At 36.9% G+C, this 16845-nt stretch overlaps 1 protein-coding gene across 14 annotated transcripts; it reads left to right on the top strand.

Moving 5' to 3' along the window:
• The first annotated feature begins 1283 nt into the window (after window positions 1-1283).
• On the top strand, window positions 1284-16576 carry GONST1 (golgi nucleotide sugar transporter 1). Of its 14 annotated transcripts, none has more exons than XR_016044859.1 (11): window positions 1284-1591; window positions 1715-1877; window positions 3462-3693; window positions 3804-3943; window positions 4313-4442; window positions 5551-5649; window positions 10416-10570; window positions 11931-12035; window positions 14605-14721; window positions 14868-14965; window positions 15091-15380. XR_016044859.1 is itself a non-coding variant. In XM_011630253.3 (11 exons), the coding sequence occupies exons 2-10, from the start codon at window positions 1867-1869 to the stop codon at window positions 15147-15149; spliced, it is 1041 nt and encodes a 346-aa protein (XP_011628555.1). In that variant the 5' UTR covers window positions 1284-1591; window positions 1715-1866; the 3' UTR covers window positions 15150-15198; window positions 16260-16576. The 14 variants fall into 14 exon arrangements, 8 of the variants coding, with proteins under 8 accessions (XP_011628555.1, XP_088708541.1, XP_088708542.1 ...); XR_016044860.1 differs by having other exon boundaries at window positions 1284-1614; XM_011630253.3 differs by lacking the exon at window positions 11931-12035 and adding an exon at window positions 16260-16576 and having other exon boundaries at window positions 15091-15198.
• The last annotated feature ends 269 nt before the right edge of the window (window positions 16577-16845 follow it).

Raw genomic sequence — 16845 nt, 5'->3', positions numbered from 1 at the left:
GCATGCCCCAAATTTTGCTTCAAAATTATTTGTAGAATAAAAAAATAAAATAAAACACTATAAGTTAAATGATTAAGATATGACAGTTAAGTGTTGGCATGTGAAATTGTGACTCAAACCATCTCAGCCATTTACTCAGTTTATAGTTGAGGCCAAGGGTCACATATATACATGGGTTCACATAGAAAGCCATCCCTTATTATTAGGGGTGTTAACTGCTAGCATAGTAGGTCGGGTCATTGTATTCATACATGATCCACCAAGTTTGGTCCAGTCCATGTATAGATAAAAGGAAAATAAATTTTATTATAAATATGTTTATAATTTATACTTAGTATTATATATGGGATTGTATATAATGAGACTATTTACCTTTGATACAAGGTAAGCACAATTACTTACAAGTATCTGATGTGAATTTTGATAGCGTGTATATGTCACAAAATTCGAAAAAATTTCTTTGGAAGTTTGAGCTTGGTCAATGGAATAATTGTAGCCACCCAATTTTATATCCAATGGGCAAGATTAATGTGACCACCTTGTACCAAAAATAAATAGCTTCAATCTGTACCTTCCCATATATATATATATATATATATATATATATATATATATATATATGTATCTTAGATTAAGTCGGGGCAAGTCACCCTTGACCAAGACCGAACTTGATGTGAGAAAGTTTGGGAATGGACCTAGACCCGACCCACATTGAGTCAAGTCATTTAGACCCAAATCTAACCTATCAAATCTTTGAGTCCAAACCCAAATCGATATCGAGGTACTTTTGATAATAACAACATATAAAATAAAATATATGTTGAGATTATGTACTTTTGATACAAAGTGGTCATAATTATTTTTGATAAGATGTAAAATTAGGTGGCTACATTTATCCATTGATCAAGCTCGTAGTTAAAAATAAGTTTTCTCAAAATATATGACACACCTAAGCTATTAGATTTTATATCATATGATTATAAGTAATTGTGACTTTTTTGTATTAAAGGTGATCACATTGTATACAACCCTTTATATATTTTTCATTACATAACTAATGTTATTTGTATATATTATATATTATTAGATAAAAAAAATTATGGGTACTCCCAAAATAAATTTTATAGACATTTTAATTCTCAATCTTTTTACCATCACACTCATGACCCTATTATTATTATTATTATTTTTGCTGTTACCGTAAAAAGTAAACCACCCTGCCTCTCCTTTTCTCTCTACCCATTGAGTGCATTTTTTATTTTTTATTTATTTTGTTTTTGAGTTCGCTAGGTTTGCGGGGTTACCAAATTTTTGGGTCATGAGATCGTACTGTACCCCAGGGATGGAATGTCCAAGATGCTCCCGCGGGAGCAGAGAATCCTTTAACGGTCCTGTTCGTTTTCTCAGTGTTCACGTCCTCTTTATTATTTGAGAGTGGAGAGACGGTGTTTGAATTTTCTTATGGTGCGATGCCTGTCGCTAAAAGGGGCTCTTCTCTCTCTCTCTCTCTCTCTCTGCAACTCCAACGTGCCATTGAGACGACGACTTCTTTACTCTAATTCTCTCTGCGCACAATTTTAATGCCTCTTGGGTCAGTCCCTTTTTTAGATTTCAGTATGTCACTCTCTCTCTTGCTCCATCTCTCTCTTTCTCTCTCCATCTTTCTGTTTTTTTTCTATGAGATTGTATTTGAGTTTTTGGTGAATTTTTGCAGGCCTTGTTTGATGATTTTTCGTTTGATCTGTTGTTTTGAATTGGGTTTCTTCGACTGAGGTCAGCTGCTTTGATTTTTGACCATGGTGTTTTGGGATACTGAAATTGGATCGGGCTTTTGATTCTAGTGGGGCATTTCATACCTCAATTATCATGGGCTCCAGGTAAATTTATAGCTCTTAATTCATAACAAGTTCCTGTTACTGTTTGAGATTGTTTCTCTCTCTCTCTCTCTCTCTCTCTCGCTCTCTGCGGGTGTGTGCGTGTGTGTGTTTGTGAATAGAACTGTTGGTGTTTTTCTTGTTGTTGATGTTATGCTCTACAAATGGAGTTTGGCCTTTTTTTTTTATTGGACGGCAAAAACGGAAATGAAATTCCTATCATTTTTGGCATCAAAATTGATGCTTTTTTTTATGTGTATCATAATAAATCATTATCACTGTTGTAAAACTTGGGGAAGTCCACCCGGACTCACCTGAGTTACTCGGACTTGACAAGGTGCTGGGTCCGAGTAGGAACTGGCCCAACTCAGCAGGTTTCTACATTTTAGTATTTACTTGTACAGACCTGACCAGAGTCCATTACAGATTCTGCCCCATTTGTTTGGACAACTTGGACTCGGGACCCAGCCCAGTGCCGAGTCCGAGCCTTGTTTTGGAACATTGATCATTATCATTAGTGTTTGTGATCTACTTTCTAGTTTCTATATCTCTTATATCAATTTGAAGTAATTGATCAATTGACCTTTATAGTTATGTGCAAAGAAACTGATCTACCTTATGAATATAGTTTTTAAAGATTCAGGCTTGGGCTTGATCAGGAAGGTGTTGACAAATGTAAAACTACATTCCAAGTTCAGATCCTACCAGGCATAGGGATTTGAGTCATCATCGTTATCATGATCATCCGAGCCTTATCCCAACTATTTGGGGTCGACTGCACAAATTATGTTCTGTCATTATACTCTATCAAGGGCTATACCCTCAATCAGATAATATGTTTCCACATCTCTTCTCACTACTTTGGTTACAAGGATTGAAATGAATTGCCATCTTAGCACATGAGCCTTAGCATGCTGGGTTGAATTTGTTCATATATATGGAATTTCTTAGTTGTCACCTCCTCTTTTAAACAAAGAAAGTTGTTGAAAACAGGGATTGATAGTCTCTAGCTATCTCTAATGGCATCTCTTTGTGGCAATGGGTAATGGATCTGTTCAAATGTATGTCAGAATGTAGCACTGTTCCCAAATATTTCTTGTTGCTTTACACTTCAGAAAGCAGCTTAGTCCATGTTTTACTACATCTCTAACTTCAGGTTCTATGCCTTTCAAAACTCCATCATTTGGAATCACTCTGCCAAGGCTTTCTAACAAATGATTCAGCTTTACTTTTTCTGGGGTCATGTTACCATTCATCGTGTCATCATGCATAGTTGTGCATTGTTTGCAAGAAGATTTTTTGAAACATCTATTGGTTCTTATTTTTAATAAATTTTCAATGAATGAGGTAATTACACCTTCTCTCTAGTTCAAATTATTGTAAGTACTTGGCATTTCTCTATGGGCAGTGAAGCCTCCAAACTCACAGGGGAACTTCCCCATATGAGTTTTGAGTTCCAATACTGCAACCATATCACCCCTAGAAAGCATCGTCTGGTTTGCTTATTAGTACTTGTGCTGCATTTAATGAAATGCGAATTTCTTGTACTGGCTACCTATTTTAATGGTATTTTTTTTTTCTCTATAGATCCTTGTCAGGAGCAAAACCTCTTTCTGATGATAATTTCGATTTGGAAGATGGAAAGGTGGAAAAGGACGGAGAGAAAACTGTGGGGGGTCACACTCTTGTGAAAGTCCATAACCAAGCTGTCTTATCTGGCTTAGCATACTGCATCTCATCATGCAGCATGATACTGGTGAATAAGTTTGTTCTTTCAACCTATGATTTTAATGCCGGCATATCTTTGATGCTTTACCAGGTGAAGTTGCTGTCATTGTTTAAATAGTTTCGTTGACTTCAATTTTATTGGTTGTTAGTATTTCCAGTTGAGGAATTTCTTGATAACAACAAATTTTATCAATGATGCAGAATCTTGTTTCAGTAGTTATTGTATCCATGTTGAGCTTTGCTGGGATAATTTCAACGGAACAACTTACGTGGAGATTGATTCGGGTCTGGTTACCAGTGAACATTATATTTGTTGGGATGCTTATTACGAGCATGTTCAGGTATGGTATCTGACTTTGTTTTCACGTTATTTTTATGATATGATCTTAGTATTGGATGTGCTATAAACTCTAATTTCTCAGTGTCTTCTTGTGATTCATCTGCTCTGGAATCTAGCTTGTATAAGAACTTTCTACAATAAGTCTATTACAATGAAAGTAGTTGGATTAGGTTAACCCTCTAGGAAGTTCTTGAATGGTACCCCATGCTTACCTATCAAATGAAATTGAAGTTCAAAACAGTCTAAGTATATATTTGCTCTCGATATAAGATCATGGAAGCTTTACTATAGATATGTGTCTTCTTGTTTGCTTTTCCTGCCGACTTTGTTTTTTGCAATCTAAAGTTCTTTGTTTTTTGTATAAATGCAGTCTGAAGTACATTAATGTAGCTATGGTCACAGTTCTGAAGAATGTTACTAATGTCATAACTGCCTTGGGGGAGATGTACCTTTTCAAGAAGCATCATGATAGCAAAGTCTGGGCTGCATTACTCCTAATGGTATTGTCATGACTCTGGCATTTCAAATTTGAAAAATTCATGCTTAAAGTAGATTGAATTTTTCTTTACCTCTTCCTTTCACAATTATTCTAGAGAAAAAGAACAAAGGATGTGTTTCATGGTCTCATATTGTTGCTGTTTCCTCTAGCACCAACTATATGTTGTGCACGTATACTGTAATCACTCTAGGAAAGCAATAAAAATAGTGGACTTTGCAAAGGTGAAGTTCATGTCAGTGCCAGAGTTAAGTAGGGCTAGCTTGATCTTCATTCAATCAAATTATAGGTCAAAAAGTTGACAATGTGGAGAGAAGATGTACCATAAGATTTAATCTGATAGTGGACTCCGTAAATTCTGGCAGGTTCCAAAATTTTAGATTTATTATAAAAAATCTGCTTCAGTTGGATTGATTGATCTTTACTTGATCTCTGAATGATCATTCTACTCTGTATGAGTTTTGCTGATTCAGTTAGTCCGAATTGCATCTGCATGACAGGCTCCATGACATAAAAGGTATGAGATAGAAGGCTTCTAGGTTTAGCACAAGAGATGGTTGAGGAGTTAGAGTTAGATGTTTCCTAAACCATTTTGAAGATACTCTGCTAGTTTTACTTAAAAAACGTAGCAATGGAATTCTTTTTGTTGGAGATTGTTGGTGACACTTTAATAATGGCAAACAAACATGCTAGAATTTAGATGCTTAGTTAAGAAAACTTTGTTGCATGATTCTGCTGAAAATATAAAGGAAATTGGCATGGACTACAGACAAAAGAATGGTTTGGATGACTCTAAGACTCTCACCCTAGTTTGAATAATTAAAATCAAAGTTTGAATAATTAAAATCAAAGAGAGCATGTGAAAAAGTACACAAAGCAGATCCATATCAGTGATTAGAATTGACTCAACCCAAAATTAGTTGAGCTTGTTCTATCAATCAAGAGTGATAAACTGTGAGAGTTCTTCTTATTGAAGTTTCTAACGCAACATTTTACTTTGAACCTGTCTTCTTTGTGATGCTTATAAACCTTTCACTTGGCCCCATAAAGTTGATATCTGATGTGCCATTCTCCCACTATTGTGAGAATTTGATTGTGAATTTTGCTTACAGATTGTTTCAGCAATCTCAGGTGGAATTACAGATCTTTCCTTCCATGCTGTTGGCTATTCGTGGCAAGTTATAAATTGCTTCCTAACAGCGTCGTATTCGGTAATTCCTTATCTTTTGGTCACTTCATACTATGTATCGAATGTTCTAGTCCAATTCTGGTATATAAACTTATGTTTCCTATAGAGTTCTTATGTTTGCTTTCCCTTTGAACGTGTTTCCATTATGAAAAGATGAAAATTTCAGTTCATAAATTCTGGAGTAAATCCAAGGTTTACAGGAAATAAGACAGAGCTCTATGGTTCAAGGAGCCTAATTCAAATCTAACTGAATTGGAGAAGCCACTTGATCTCAAATATTATGTATAAAAATTCTCTTCTCCTGTTTGCTATGACAAATCTTTGTTGGCTTGTCTTTGAATATCCACTGTTCTTCATTTCACCAATAGAAGAAAAATACTTACTTGGAAGTCAAGTAAAATGCGCCTGCTAACTCTAGTACAAATATTTTGACACTAAACAGATTCTGGAATTGTTTCTGTTTTGCATAAAAGCTGATATGTGTAAACTCGAGAAGCTAACAACTTACTTAGAGGTCTGGTTCGTTTTATTTTGGTAACTCAGAATCGTAAATTAAGGTTGTTGTGTAACAACATTCAACATTACATTTTATATTTTGCATGGATGTAAGTGCCCCCTGCAGTTCCTGTGCAGAAAGTGTTACATGGAGGGAATAAGAGGGAAACGGAATGGCAATGTATCCTAGAAACATGATATCAAACAATTCGCTAATTGGTTTCATTAACATCGGATTTGCCCCATTACCTTAGATGTGTCGTATCCTCAGACTTCCAACGCCCTTATTTAGTTTATATTTTTTAGTTGAATCTTGTCTTCACAGAACGGACACACCTTCGCTTTAACAAAATGGTAATCAACTTTGACGTGCGTACTTTGCTTGTGAAGAACTGGATTTGGTGCCCTGTGTATTGCTGTTGTTTATCATAATGCATTTCTGCTAGGTATTTATAGGCATCCAAGTTGAATTGGTACATATAGAAAGAAGTAAACATTATTTTATTAATTGGAGGAAAGTATCCCTTGATTCTACACTCGAAGGAATTTTGCAGAAATATGTGAGGGCACCTGTGGTGTCTTGGGACAATGCTTTGATTACATGTGGTGTCAAACCAAAAGGTCAGAGTTGAGGGAGCTCGCAGGTAAGCTCGAAGTTGGAGTAGGCAACAAAACACTGTTAGATTAGTAGTACTTTACAAAAAGATGCTGATGATAGCTTGAGATTAATCAAGGGTGTTGATTACTGTTAGACAAGCCACAAGGGACTTAGGAATAGGGCATGGGCTTGAGTGGTTAGCAGTTGATGTTAAACAACACTGCATCCCAAGTTCCATTCCTACCACTGAAGTATCCCCCCTCCCCCCCAAAAAAAAAGCCACAAGGGACTTGTAGTTGATCAGGTGTTAGAGGAGTCCGTGAGCTGAGTTTTGATCCGGGGATCTGCATTGAATATTAGTTTAAGGGGCCATGTAAAGATTAAGGGTAATGCACCTTGGAGGACAATTGCAAGAGCTTCTAAAGAGATCCATGGATTAGGACGTTGGTGACACAGGTTGAACTTGTAGATCAGAGATTTTGGGACTCGGGCAAGATTTAGGATTTGGAGAAACCTTAATAACCAAGAATGAAACTTATGAGAAATGATGGAAGATTTGTAGATCTGAGCGAAGGGTTCGAGACCTTAAATTTAGACAAGACTTGGGGGTTTGGTATTTCAATTGACAAGCATGGGAGCTTATAAGGGTTAAATATTTGGGTGTGTTTTGCATCATCTAGAACTTAACAAAACCCAACCCAGAAAAAGGTCAGCCAAAGCATGCACAAAGACTGGGAATCAACAAATATGGCGAGACATCCATCCTCAAACTTGGGACAATCTTGAGGGTGAACATATTTACTCCCTCAAACATGGCACAGAGTCCTGGGGGTGCATATTACAGCTCTTCCCCAACCGAAATGCCACCTACGACTAATCTATAGTGAAGGCTGAACTTCCAGAGACCAAGCAACCCCCATCCTCTATCCTCCGGTCTACCTAAACCCATACCAAATCAGCCCAAATAGATTCAAACTGGGAAAATATTCAAATCATGGCAAGAGAAGCCTCTTTACCAACTTTTTTGGATTTGGATGCCTTGGCAGTGTACTTGCTTTTGTGAGCTGGACTGCTGGTGGTTTGAAGGCATCCTTCAAAGACCCATGAAATGGTCATACAATAGGATGAAACTTGAATGGTCTTCAAGATATGGCTAGAAGAACCTCCCTGGGAAATTTCATGAAGTTTTGATACATAGGCAACATATATGCTTTCACCATTGGGTTGAGGGTACTTTGATTGGGCCATGCACAAAAGGGAATCCCGAAAACGATCTCTAATGCAGATGATACTTGGTTAGATTTTTAATCTCGAGGATTTCAATCCTACCCACCAAATTTCAGGTTATTTGGACACCATTTGACCCAGCATTCAAGTAATCTTTTGGGTCCACACTGTTGGTGGTTTGACAGACCCTCAGCCTGCGACTTATTTTCTTCCTAATCCTTTGGTGTCCTGAGCTGAAAATTGGTCAGAATGGTCCTCTTTCATTGCTCTAGAAACCCATTAAAACTTCCGGATGAATTGTTCCATGATTGAGAATCAATTTCAAGAGCAAATCCTGTCAAAAAGTGCTCTACATGAGCTCAATTGAAAATTCGATATTCAGAGGAGTTTTTACTTGAGAATTGAGGTATAAGTTTCCAAACTCAATGACCCCAAATGCTTAGAATGAAAATCTGGCTCAGAAATGCACAATATAAATCTGGTTGAATTGACAGAAGGGCCTATTTTTCATGCCTAGCCGCCAGACCGCGAATGGTTTGAGTGGGCCTGGCCCCTGATATTTTGTGCGCAAAATTGTCAACTCTCAAGGGATTTTGATCCCAAACTTTCCCCCCAAGTCTCCAAGGCGAGGAAAACCCTAATTTGGCCCCTTTTCCCCTGCATCTACCTCCTCCGGAGAAGATCATATTGAGCTCCCCTATGCTCATATGCCTGAGAACCAACTAAAGCCTGAAAATAGAGAGAGAGAATCACTTTCCCAAGGCAGATCTCTAAGAGTATTCAAGAGAGGTTATTGAGAGACTAAGTTTCAATTGAGAGAGAACTAAGAGCCTAACCTCTTTACGAAGCACGACCAAGGAGACGAAGAATGCTGCAAGAGCAGCTCCCAACCTCCACCCCCCCTCCCTATATATATATATATATATATATGTGCAGTGCGCGATGGGGCTAGATATTCTCCCTCGTAACATATAAAGAAGGTATACACATTTTTTATTGGGCTACGTCTAGTTTGTACTTTTGCTTTGCACGTTTTTTATTGGGTTACATCTAGTTTGTACTTGTGCTTCAAAGTTCACCTCCTTTTGTTGTGTTTGGAAAGCCAGTTAAGGGCTTTCCTTTTCCTTTCTTGGGCATTTGGATGTTAATGAAATGGGTGGCTTGAGAGCACTTGAATCCAAATATACTTATTATCTCTTGTGAATTTGGTAGTACTTTGCATGTTTTGGTGGTTTTCTGAGCCTGTGGAGTCTTTTTGTTTCAAAATCTTTCAAAAGCGCTTTTTCTATCCAAACAAACCAATATTGTCAAGACTGGACTAATCACTAAACTAGCAATTGGTGAAAAGTTGGATCTGAACTGGTTGGTTCAATTCGGTTTTGATTAGTTTTTTATTTTTGATCTCTATACTTTTATTTATATTCTCCAGACAGTTCTGACTGGTGAACCTGTCAGTCTGATCAGTTAGAACTGGACTGTTGCCCTCACGGGTACGATGGCTGGTCTAATCCTTACAACCTTGCTTAGATATTAGAACCTTGGGAAACAAGACTTGAGCTTGTAGACATGAGGCATGATGCTTGGGAAGATTGAGGCTTTTGAGAGACCTTGCAAGACAAGTTAGACCTGTTGCTTAAACAAAGGGTTTAGGACCTTTGAATACAGGGTTTGAGTCTATATATAGGTTCAAGACAATGGTTTGACCCCTTGAGATTAGTCAAGTTGAGGAGGATTTGGAAAGCAAGCTTAATGCTAAAAACTATCGCAATTGTTGGAAGGATTTGACCAAGCGGTTGAATTCTCTCAATCAAGTTCTGAAGCTAGCTCTACATCTAGGAAAATAGCAGAAATGCTAGAGTGAGACTAACTCGAAGGCTAGATAAATGGAAGGTTAGAGACAGAATAGCATGAAGGGTTGGTGTGCATTCTGGAGAGAGAATAGCCAAAAGGCCAGGCTGTGGTCTAGCTTTAATGCTAGATGCTAACGTTTGATGTAGAGGGGAAGTGAGTAGCCTTGATGTTTGAGAGAGAGCCAGCTTATGTGTTGGAGAAAAAAAACTGGCAATGAAGCTAGAAGTTAGATTGTGGTTAGAATTTATAAAAAGAGAGACACAATAATGAGGTTAGAACTTAGAATTGCCCATAAAGTGAAGGGCAACTGTGTATCTATCACTAATCAATGACAATCACTTGCACTGGTGTTACTTGATATACATTATTTAACTTTCTAGTCATTAGTACTGATAGTTCAAACCCTTGTAGCCTATCACTGGTTTAATGGAGCTCTAAGTTCAGAGCCTAGGTTGGAGGTTGAATCCCCTGTTTACAAATCAGAAACAAAAAATTGATAATGGAATACTGAGTTCCTTTATAGACAAGTCATTATTTCGATGCTTTTTGTCCTTCTTACCACGTGTAATAAATTTAATTTGTATTGCATTTGTTGTCAATTTTTTGTTCTTCTCCAGTTGACCTTGCGAAGAGTGATGGATACAGCAAAGCAAGTCACGAAGTCCGGAAACTTGAATGAATTTTCCATGGTGTTACTCAACAATGTTCTTTCATTGCCCTTAGGACTGACGCTCATTTTTATATTTAATGAAGTGGACTACCTTTGTGAGACGTGAGTTCTATTCTTTCTTTTCCTTTGATATTTGAGCTTGTTTTTAATCATTTAATGTAGTGGGCTGCCTTTATAAAACAAAAGGTACTGTATTTTATTTATATTCTAAGTGCATTGTTCAACATTCCTAAGTCAAATACATGCAAATAACGAAGTGTGTGTGTGCTGTTAAGAGAATATAGTACATTTTTATTTATTTGAGGATCTGTTTTGTTACTATTGTAAGATACTCCTTGGGTTTAAACAGTATGCCAGCAAATCCTCAACCATCCAATGTGAATGAAGGATAACTGCGGAGTGTTGTTCCTCATCTCAAAGTCCGTCAAAAACATTGCACGGACTTCGAGCAGACAAATTCCATTTTTCAACCTTCCATTGTCAACATTGGATGGTTGGGATCTGCGAGGATGCTTTTTGAAACCCAAGTGCTATCATTTTCGATTTTATAATTGTTGATAGAGATATGCATTGTTACATGCCAGAGTGAGGGATAACTTTTTTGTTTGTGTTCTCAATGGAAGTCTATGCTCTTGTGGTGCGGCCAGTTAATTGCTGAAGCATTTTTTGCTTTCAACAAAACTACTCTGCTCCTAAGTCTATAGGTCATCTTGATCTTATATATATTCTTATGGTGTATCAAGTTAATGACTGAAAGTATATGTTTTGCCAAAGAACTCCAGTTTTGCATGTTATCAGACCCATTTGGACACCCTGCATTTCAAGGGGTTTAACTTTGATTGGGCTGTTGAAGTCTTGGTCTGGATTCTGTAGAATATCGAATTACCACTTGCTGCATTAGGAATACACATGTTGCCTTCAATCAACCTCAAATCTTTGGGCTTTTGTTCAGCCATTCAATGCAAGAATGCAAGACTACTGAAGTTGGTTTGAGACATGTCTTAGTCCAGCTGAGATCTTTTACAACAACTCTTTTTTTTGGGGCACTTGTTCAATCGTTTTGCTAATATCACATGCATGCAAGGAATGCCATCACTTTGTGTGTAAAAAAAATTAGGAAGTACCTCTTTTAACCCTTAGCGTGGCTTCGTTGTGGAACTCAATACAAAAACTTATCAAACTATGATTTTGGGCTTAACAATTTTAAGAGGCTGTAAGTTTTATGATAGAGGATGCACACTTTTACTGAATAGTCAATCGGGAGTATCCACTAGATGAGCAAGCATAAGCACACAGCTCACTCTTGAAAATTTCTTCATGGGCTATACTCTCAGAGTATTCTAAAATATTTGTTTTTTCTTGGGAAATTCTTGAAAAGATCTTGGTAAAATATATGGATGAAGACTCTGCATAATACTCCATCTGATGACAACAATGGCCAAATCACCGACATTTCGTGCAGGGATGGGAGAAGACTTGGGCTCTGAATTACAGAATCAAGAAACCTTACTTGACCCTATGACGAAGCATCGAAGCCAGAAGACAGAAAAGAACGAAGCTAGAAGAGGTCACTACACTTTCAAGTGAAGTCTTGTACAATATGTTAATGCTCTTGAAAGATTAAGTGCCCTGGGAACATCATGTTTTTGTCTGACTCTTACTCATGGCCTTGTTTTATGTTTATTGGATTATTGAGTTGGAGGAATTTTCTGGCTATCAGCGTAACATCTTAAACGCAATACTTTAGAGCTTATAGCCTAATATTGGCATCAGTATTTACGTGTAAGTGTTGTAAGTTCCCTGAATTGTAGTGAATGCCCTTTTGAGAATCTTAGAGGCTAATTTTTTTTTTTTATAAAAGAACCCTAGTTTTACTTAGTATACTTCTACTTTTGATGTTAGGATCCCTTGGCCTGGGTGGTCAGGGTGGCAGAGCAATAACATGATGTCAAGGGTTCCATATCCTATAATGTAACTTTTTGTCTAGAGGTATTTTAAGTATCTCCAAGGGTAAATTAAAAATTCTTAATAGAATCAATAGCATTTATTAACTATAGTGGACAATGACATCACTGACGTGCTTCGCATGGAGCATTAATTGTTGTTTAACCAGTAATAGAATGCCACTAGTTTCTTATAGAAATATTCATTCTACCACTCCTAATGACCAAAAATGTCTGTGCTTGAAAAATTTTGTATTACAAATCAAAGGTATCTAAGTGTTCAAAAATATTAAGTACATTAAGTATATACTCCATGTGAGGAGTAGTATATATATATATATATATATATATTATGTAAAACACTACGCAATGCCTATAGGAGAAAATGAACAGTAATTTCGCCTATGCTCATCACCGTCCAAAGTTCATTGCACGGTCACAGTTGTCCAGTATTGTTTCAATTTTAATTTTATTTCTACAAATCAGAATGATCTGAAATTTGGAGCGTGTGTTCGTCAAAAATAAGAGAATCTGATAAAAATATAAAAAAATAATAATTCATAAAATATAAATTGACCAAAATACCCCTGAAAATTTACGGGGGCATTTTGGTCTATTAATATTTTGTGAAATATTTTTTTCATATTTTTATTAGGTGCGTCTCACTAAGATGTACACACACTCCAAATTTTAGATCATTCCGATTTATAGAAAAAAATTAAAATTGAAACACTATCGGACAATTGTGACCGTGCGATGAACTTTGGACGGTGATGAACATAAGGCCAAATCACTGTTCATTCTTGCCTATTGGCGTTGGGAAGACTTTCCCATATATTATATATACACATACATATATCGGCTTGGTTAGCATAAAGATCAACTTTTGACCTGAAGTATAATAAGTTTCCTGAAGAGTAAGTGCCTTCTTGAGAATGTAAAGAGCCAAAGATGTGCTCTAGAATCTAAAAGTTTTAAGATTAGTCAGACTAATATAGAATATTTTAGTACTAATAGGAGTAAAAACGAGGAAGTAGTTGAGATTGATGGTCAAGAATACCTAAAAGAGAGTATTTCTGATATCTTGGATTGATAATCTAGAAAAATGGAGAAATTGAGGAAGATATCGCACATAGAATTGGGTTTTCAAACTCTAGTTTGCGGAAAGAGTTTGACTGCTTCAATTGTGACCCTGAGGCACAAGATGCTCTTGTTGTCTTCAAGGTATTAATAGCCCTCAACCCTATAACTCTGAGGTGTAATTGTGTGTAGATGAGTATACCTACAAGGCACAACTAAGCCATGTGAAGAACTTGTAAAAGCCTTCTCAGAGTTGCACTCTTGGCGAATCTTCTAGAGAATACAGTGTACCAAACTTATTTGCCTCTTTGGCTGGTTTAGGACTGGGACTCGATTTCACACTTAGGGAAACAAATTTTGTGAGCAATGGTTGAAAAAACTGGGAGAATTCGTAGTTTCTCAGTCAACCACAGCAAAATATTGCACAGAGAGTTCATTATAAAATGATTCGAGAGATATTTTTGCAATTAACCTTCAATTAACTGCAAGGGGTATTTGTTGACCTCAAACCCCAAAATTGATCTACTATTATAACAATGAAGCATGTTTTAGTGGTTGAAGGACCAACACGTGCCAAAGGCGGATGAATCAAAATACAGAAGTTAGGTGGGAGTTGTTGAGCTTAACTGCAGCCAGAACTTTGGTATGCCCTGTTACCGATGGTCGAAATCCGTAAACAATAACTTCTGGAATGAATTTTGGTGCGAGTATTGGAATAAAAGTAATTTAAAACAAACCCAAACTCAGTCACAAACACAAAGTATGCTCCAGTTAAACCTGTATGTTGTTCAGACGCACGACGTTGAAAGATCTGCATGGTTTGCTTCTCAAGCTCCCTAAAACGCCATTTAGATGTATTTTGGTATTGAGGGAAACAAAACTTAGAATAATAGTTAGTTCTTGCAGCAAAGGGTGAAAAGGAGTTACATTAATTAGTATAACTACCTGTATCACTGGACCATCTCTCTCTCTCTCTCTCCCCCACAACCCCCTGGGGGCACACAAGTACATGCCTCCAGAGCACTCACACACACACATATAGTTGCGTGTGTAGTAGTATCTTTCTCAGAACTTTTCTTATTCTGCTCATGTATTGTTCAAGTTAATTGGCAGGCCATTGTTGAAGATGCCGATGTTCTGGGTAGTCATAACTTCAAGTGGGTTCTTGGGCCTCGCAATCAGCTTTACGTCGATGTGGTTTCTGCATCAGACGGGTGCTACCACATACAGGTTAGCCAGCCTTCTCTTATGTATTTAAATTGGGATTATGGCCTTAGATCTTGAAGGTAATTCAGTAAAAATTGAAAGTGGTTATCTGGGATATTTAACAAGGTTTGTGATTTCTAATAGATATTTTAATGGTTGTCATTGTACAGCTTGGTCGGGTCACTTAACAAGATCCCTCTCTCCATGGCGGGGATCCTGTTGTTTCATGTACCTACTAGTCTCAAGAATTTCTTGAGCATTCTTTTTGGTATGTAATTAAGCAGACACAATACTAGCCTTTATTTGTTGATCCTTTGAGCTTGTTAACCAGGTGTAAAATCTGCCTCTTTCTCTCTCTCATGCGGGAATTTGTTTCAAATCCCATTTTTGCAGGTCTTTTGGCTGGGGTATTTTTTGCCAGAGCTAAGATGTTGGAGAGATCACAATCCTAGGTCAACATACACCTTTCTTCTCCCCTAAAATCTTTTCCCCTGAAAGGAGGTATTATTGTAACTCTTTCAAATACTAACCTTGTGGTAGGAAAATGAGAAGGTCTTGGAGGTGTTGTATTGATAACTCTTGCTCGGGTGAATTATGTATGAGAAATTGAAAATGTTTGATGTTGTATGACTTTTGGTTTATTCAATGAATTCCTTTGGGATGGGGATGCCCCAGTTTTGATATGATTTTGTAGTAAATTCATTTGCTTCTTCGTCTGCAACTTCTATTAGTTTAATCTACCCGTCTAATGTTATCTTCCATCACTTTTCCCTTGCTTTAGCTCCTCATGGAAATTCATATTAGGCACCATTTAACTGATATAACTCAGTTGCAGTTGGTAATGGGTTTGAGGTCTAAAATAGCAGGAAGGAGACATATCTTAGGACTAAAATACGAAAAGAAAATGTTTCTTTGAAGGCTGGCAAGATCCTTCTGAAAAGGGCATTTGCTCAGACTGCATTTGTAAGCAATCAACTCAGGAAATTAAATTTATTTACATTCTTTATTGTTATTAAATTGCATGAAATTTCAACCACTAGAAGTTCAATTAATTTCACATTTCATTGAAAGGCCATCAATGTTGACAGTTCACTGACCACTGGTTAAATGTTAATCTGTTTTTACCCCACAGCGAAGTCTCAATCTTGGTGGACACCAAAGACAACAAAAGAACAAGTCAAAATTAGAAAAATTGCTTCATGGCTCTGATATAGTTTCAGATGTTACAAACTCAGCCCAGGAATTAGTCCAAATGGATCTGAAAAAGATTGTCATTTTGTTTTGACTTTTTTGCCATCAAACTTAAAACCCTGTTAAGCTGGAATTCGAGCAAAATCTGATGAAATTAATACGACGAATTCAAGCCACTTCAGCTTAAAATTTGATCCAATAAATGGTCTGGAGCTCAAAATTTTAGAAGAGGTCACTGTTTCTTGCCTATCAACAATATTTGACTTTTATAGAAGTAGATTCATCACTATCATTTCAGTCTTTGACAGAGATATGGTAAAAGTTTTATACTGGTTGCCAACCTAACACAATCTTTTTCCGTTTTCATTCAGGCTTGTGACTGGCCATGGTGGAGTTCATGATATGGAAGTAGATTATTTTAAAAAAATGAATACAACTTTCAAACCAATGTCTAATCTTTTACGTTTGGGAAGTTTTTGTACCATCGAAATCCATTATAGATAAGGATCTTGCTTGGCTCAGTGTAGAGCAGGGTTGACCTCTACAGTATGGTGACTCTTAAAACCACTTACAATCTTCATTTATGCTTGGCTCAGTGTAGAGCAGGGTTGACCTCTACAGTATGGTGACTCTCTTAAAACCACTTCCAATCTTCATTAATACAAGAGCCATGCTCTTTTCTATCAAAGGATTATTTATTCTTTACTTTACACAATAGGAGTGATCCCATTGTCCACTTCTGTGGTTCCCATTGTCCACTTCTGTGGTAAAATTTGAATAGGGTGAGGTTTGTATAAAGTGGTAAAACTTTAATAGGGTGAGGTTTGTATAAAGTGCCTGCTGTATACTACTATATAAGTAAACACACGCTTTTGAATTTTGTCATAAGATAGTTTTGATGCAAGGAACTTTACGATGACTTGAAAATTCATGTGCAACCCTGACTATAAAATTTAA

The sequence above is a fragment of the Amborella trichopoda genome, chromosome 11 (genome assembly GCF_054954075.1).
Source record: "Amborella trichopoda isolate Santa Cruz 75 chromosome 11, AtrichopodaSantaCruz75HAP2 v2.0, whole genome shotgun sequence".
In the NCBI taxonomy this organism is placed as follows: Eukaryota; Viridiplantae; Streptophyta; class Magnoliopsida; order Amborellales; family Amborellaceae; genus Amborella; species Amborella trichopoda.
The sequence above is the reverse complement of the archived record's forward strand: the minus strand, read 5'-3'. Positions and strand labels throughout refer to the sequence as shown.

Excerpts from the sequence above, each read along its gene's own strand:
- GONST1 (XM_011630253.3), top strand. Across the intron at positions 3,694-3,803 it reads TATCTTTGATGCTTTACCAG|AATCTTGTTTCAGTAGTTAT; the intron begins GTGAAGTTGCTG and ends TCAATGATGCAG. Across the intron at positions 4,443-5,550 it reads GGGCTGCATTACTCCTAATG|ATTGTTTCAGCAATCTCAGG; the intron begins GTATTGTCATGA and ends TTTTGCTTACAG.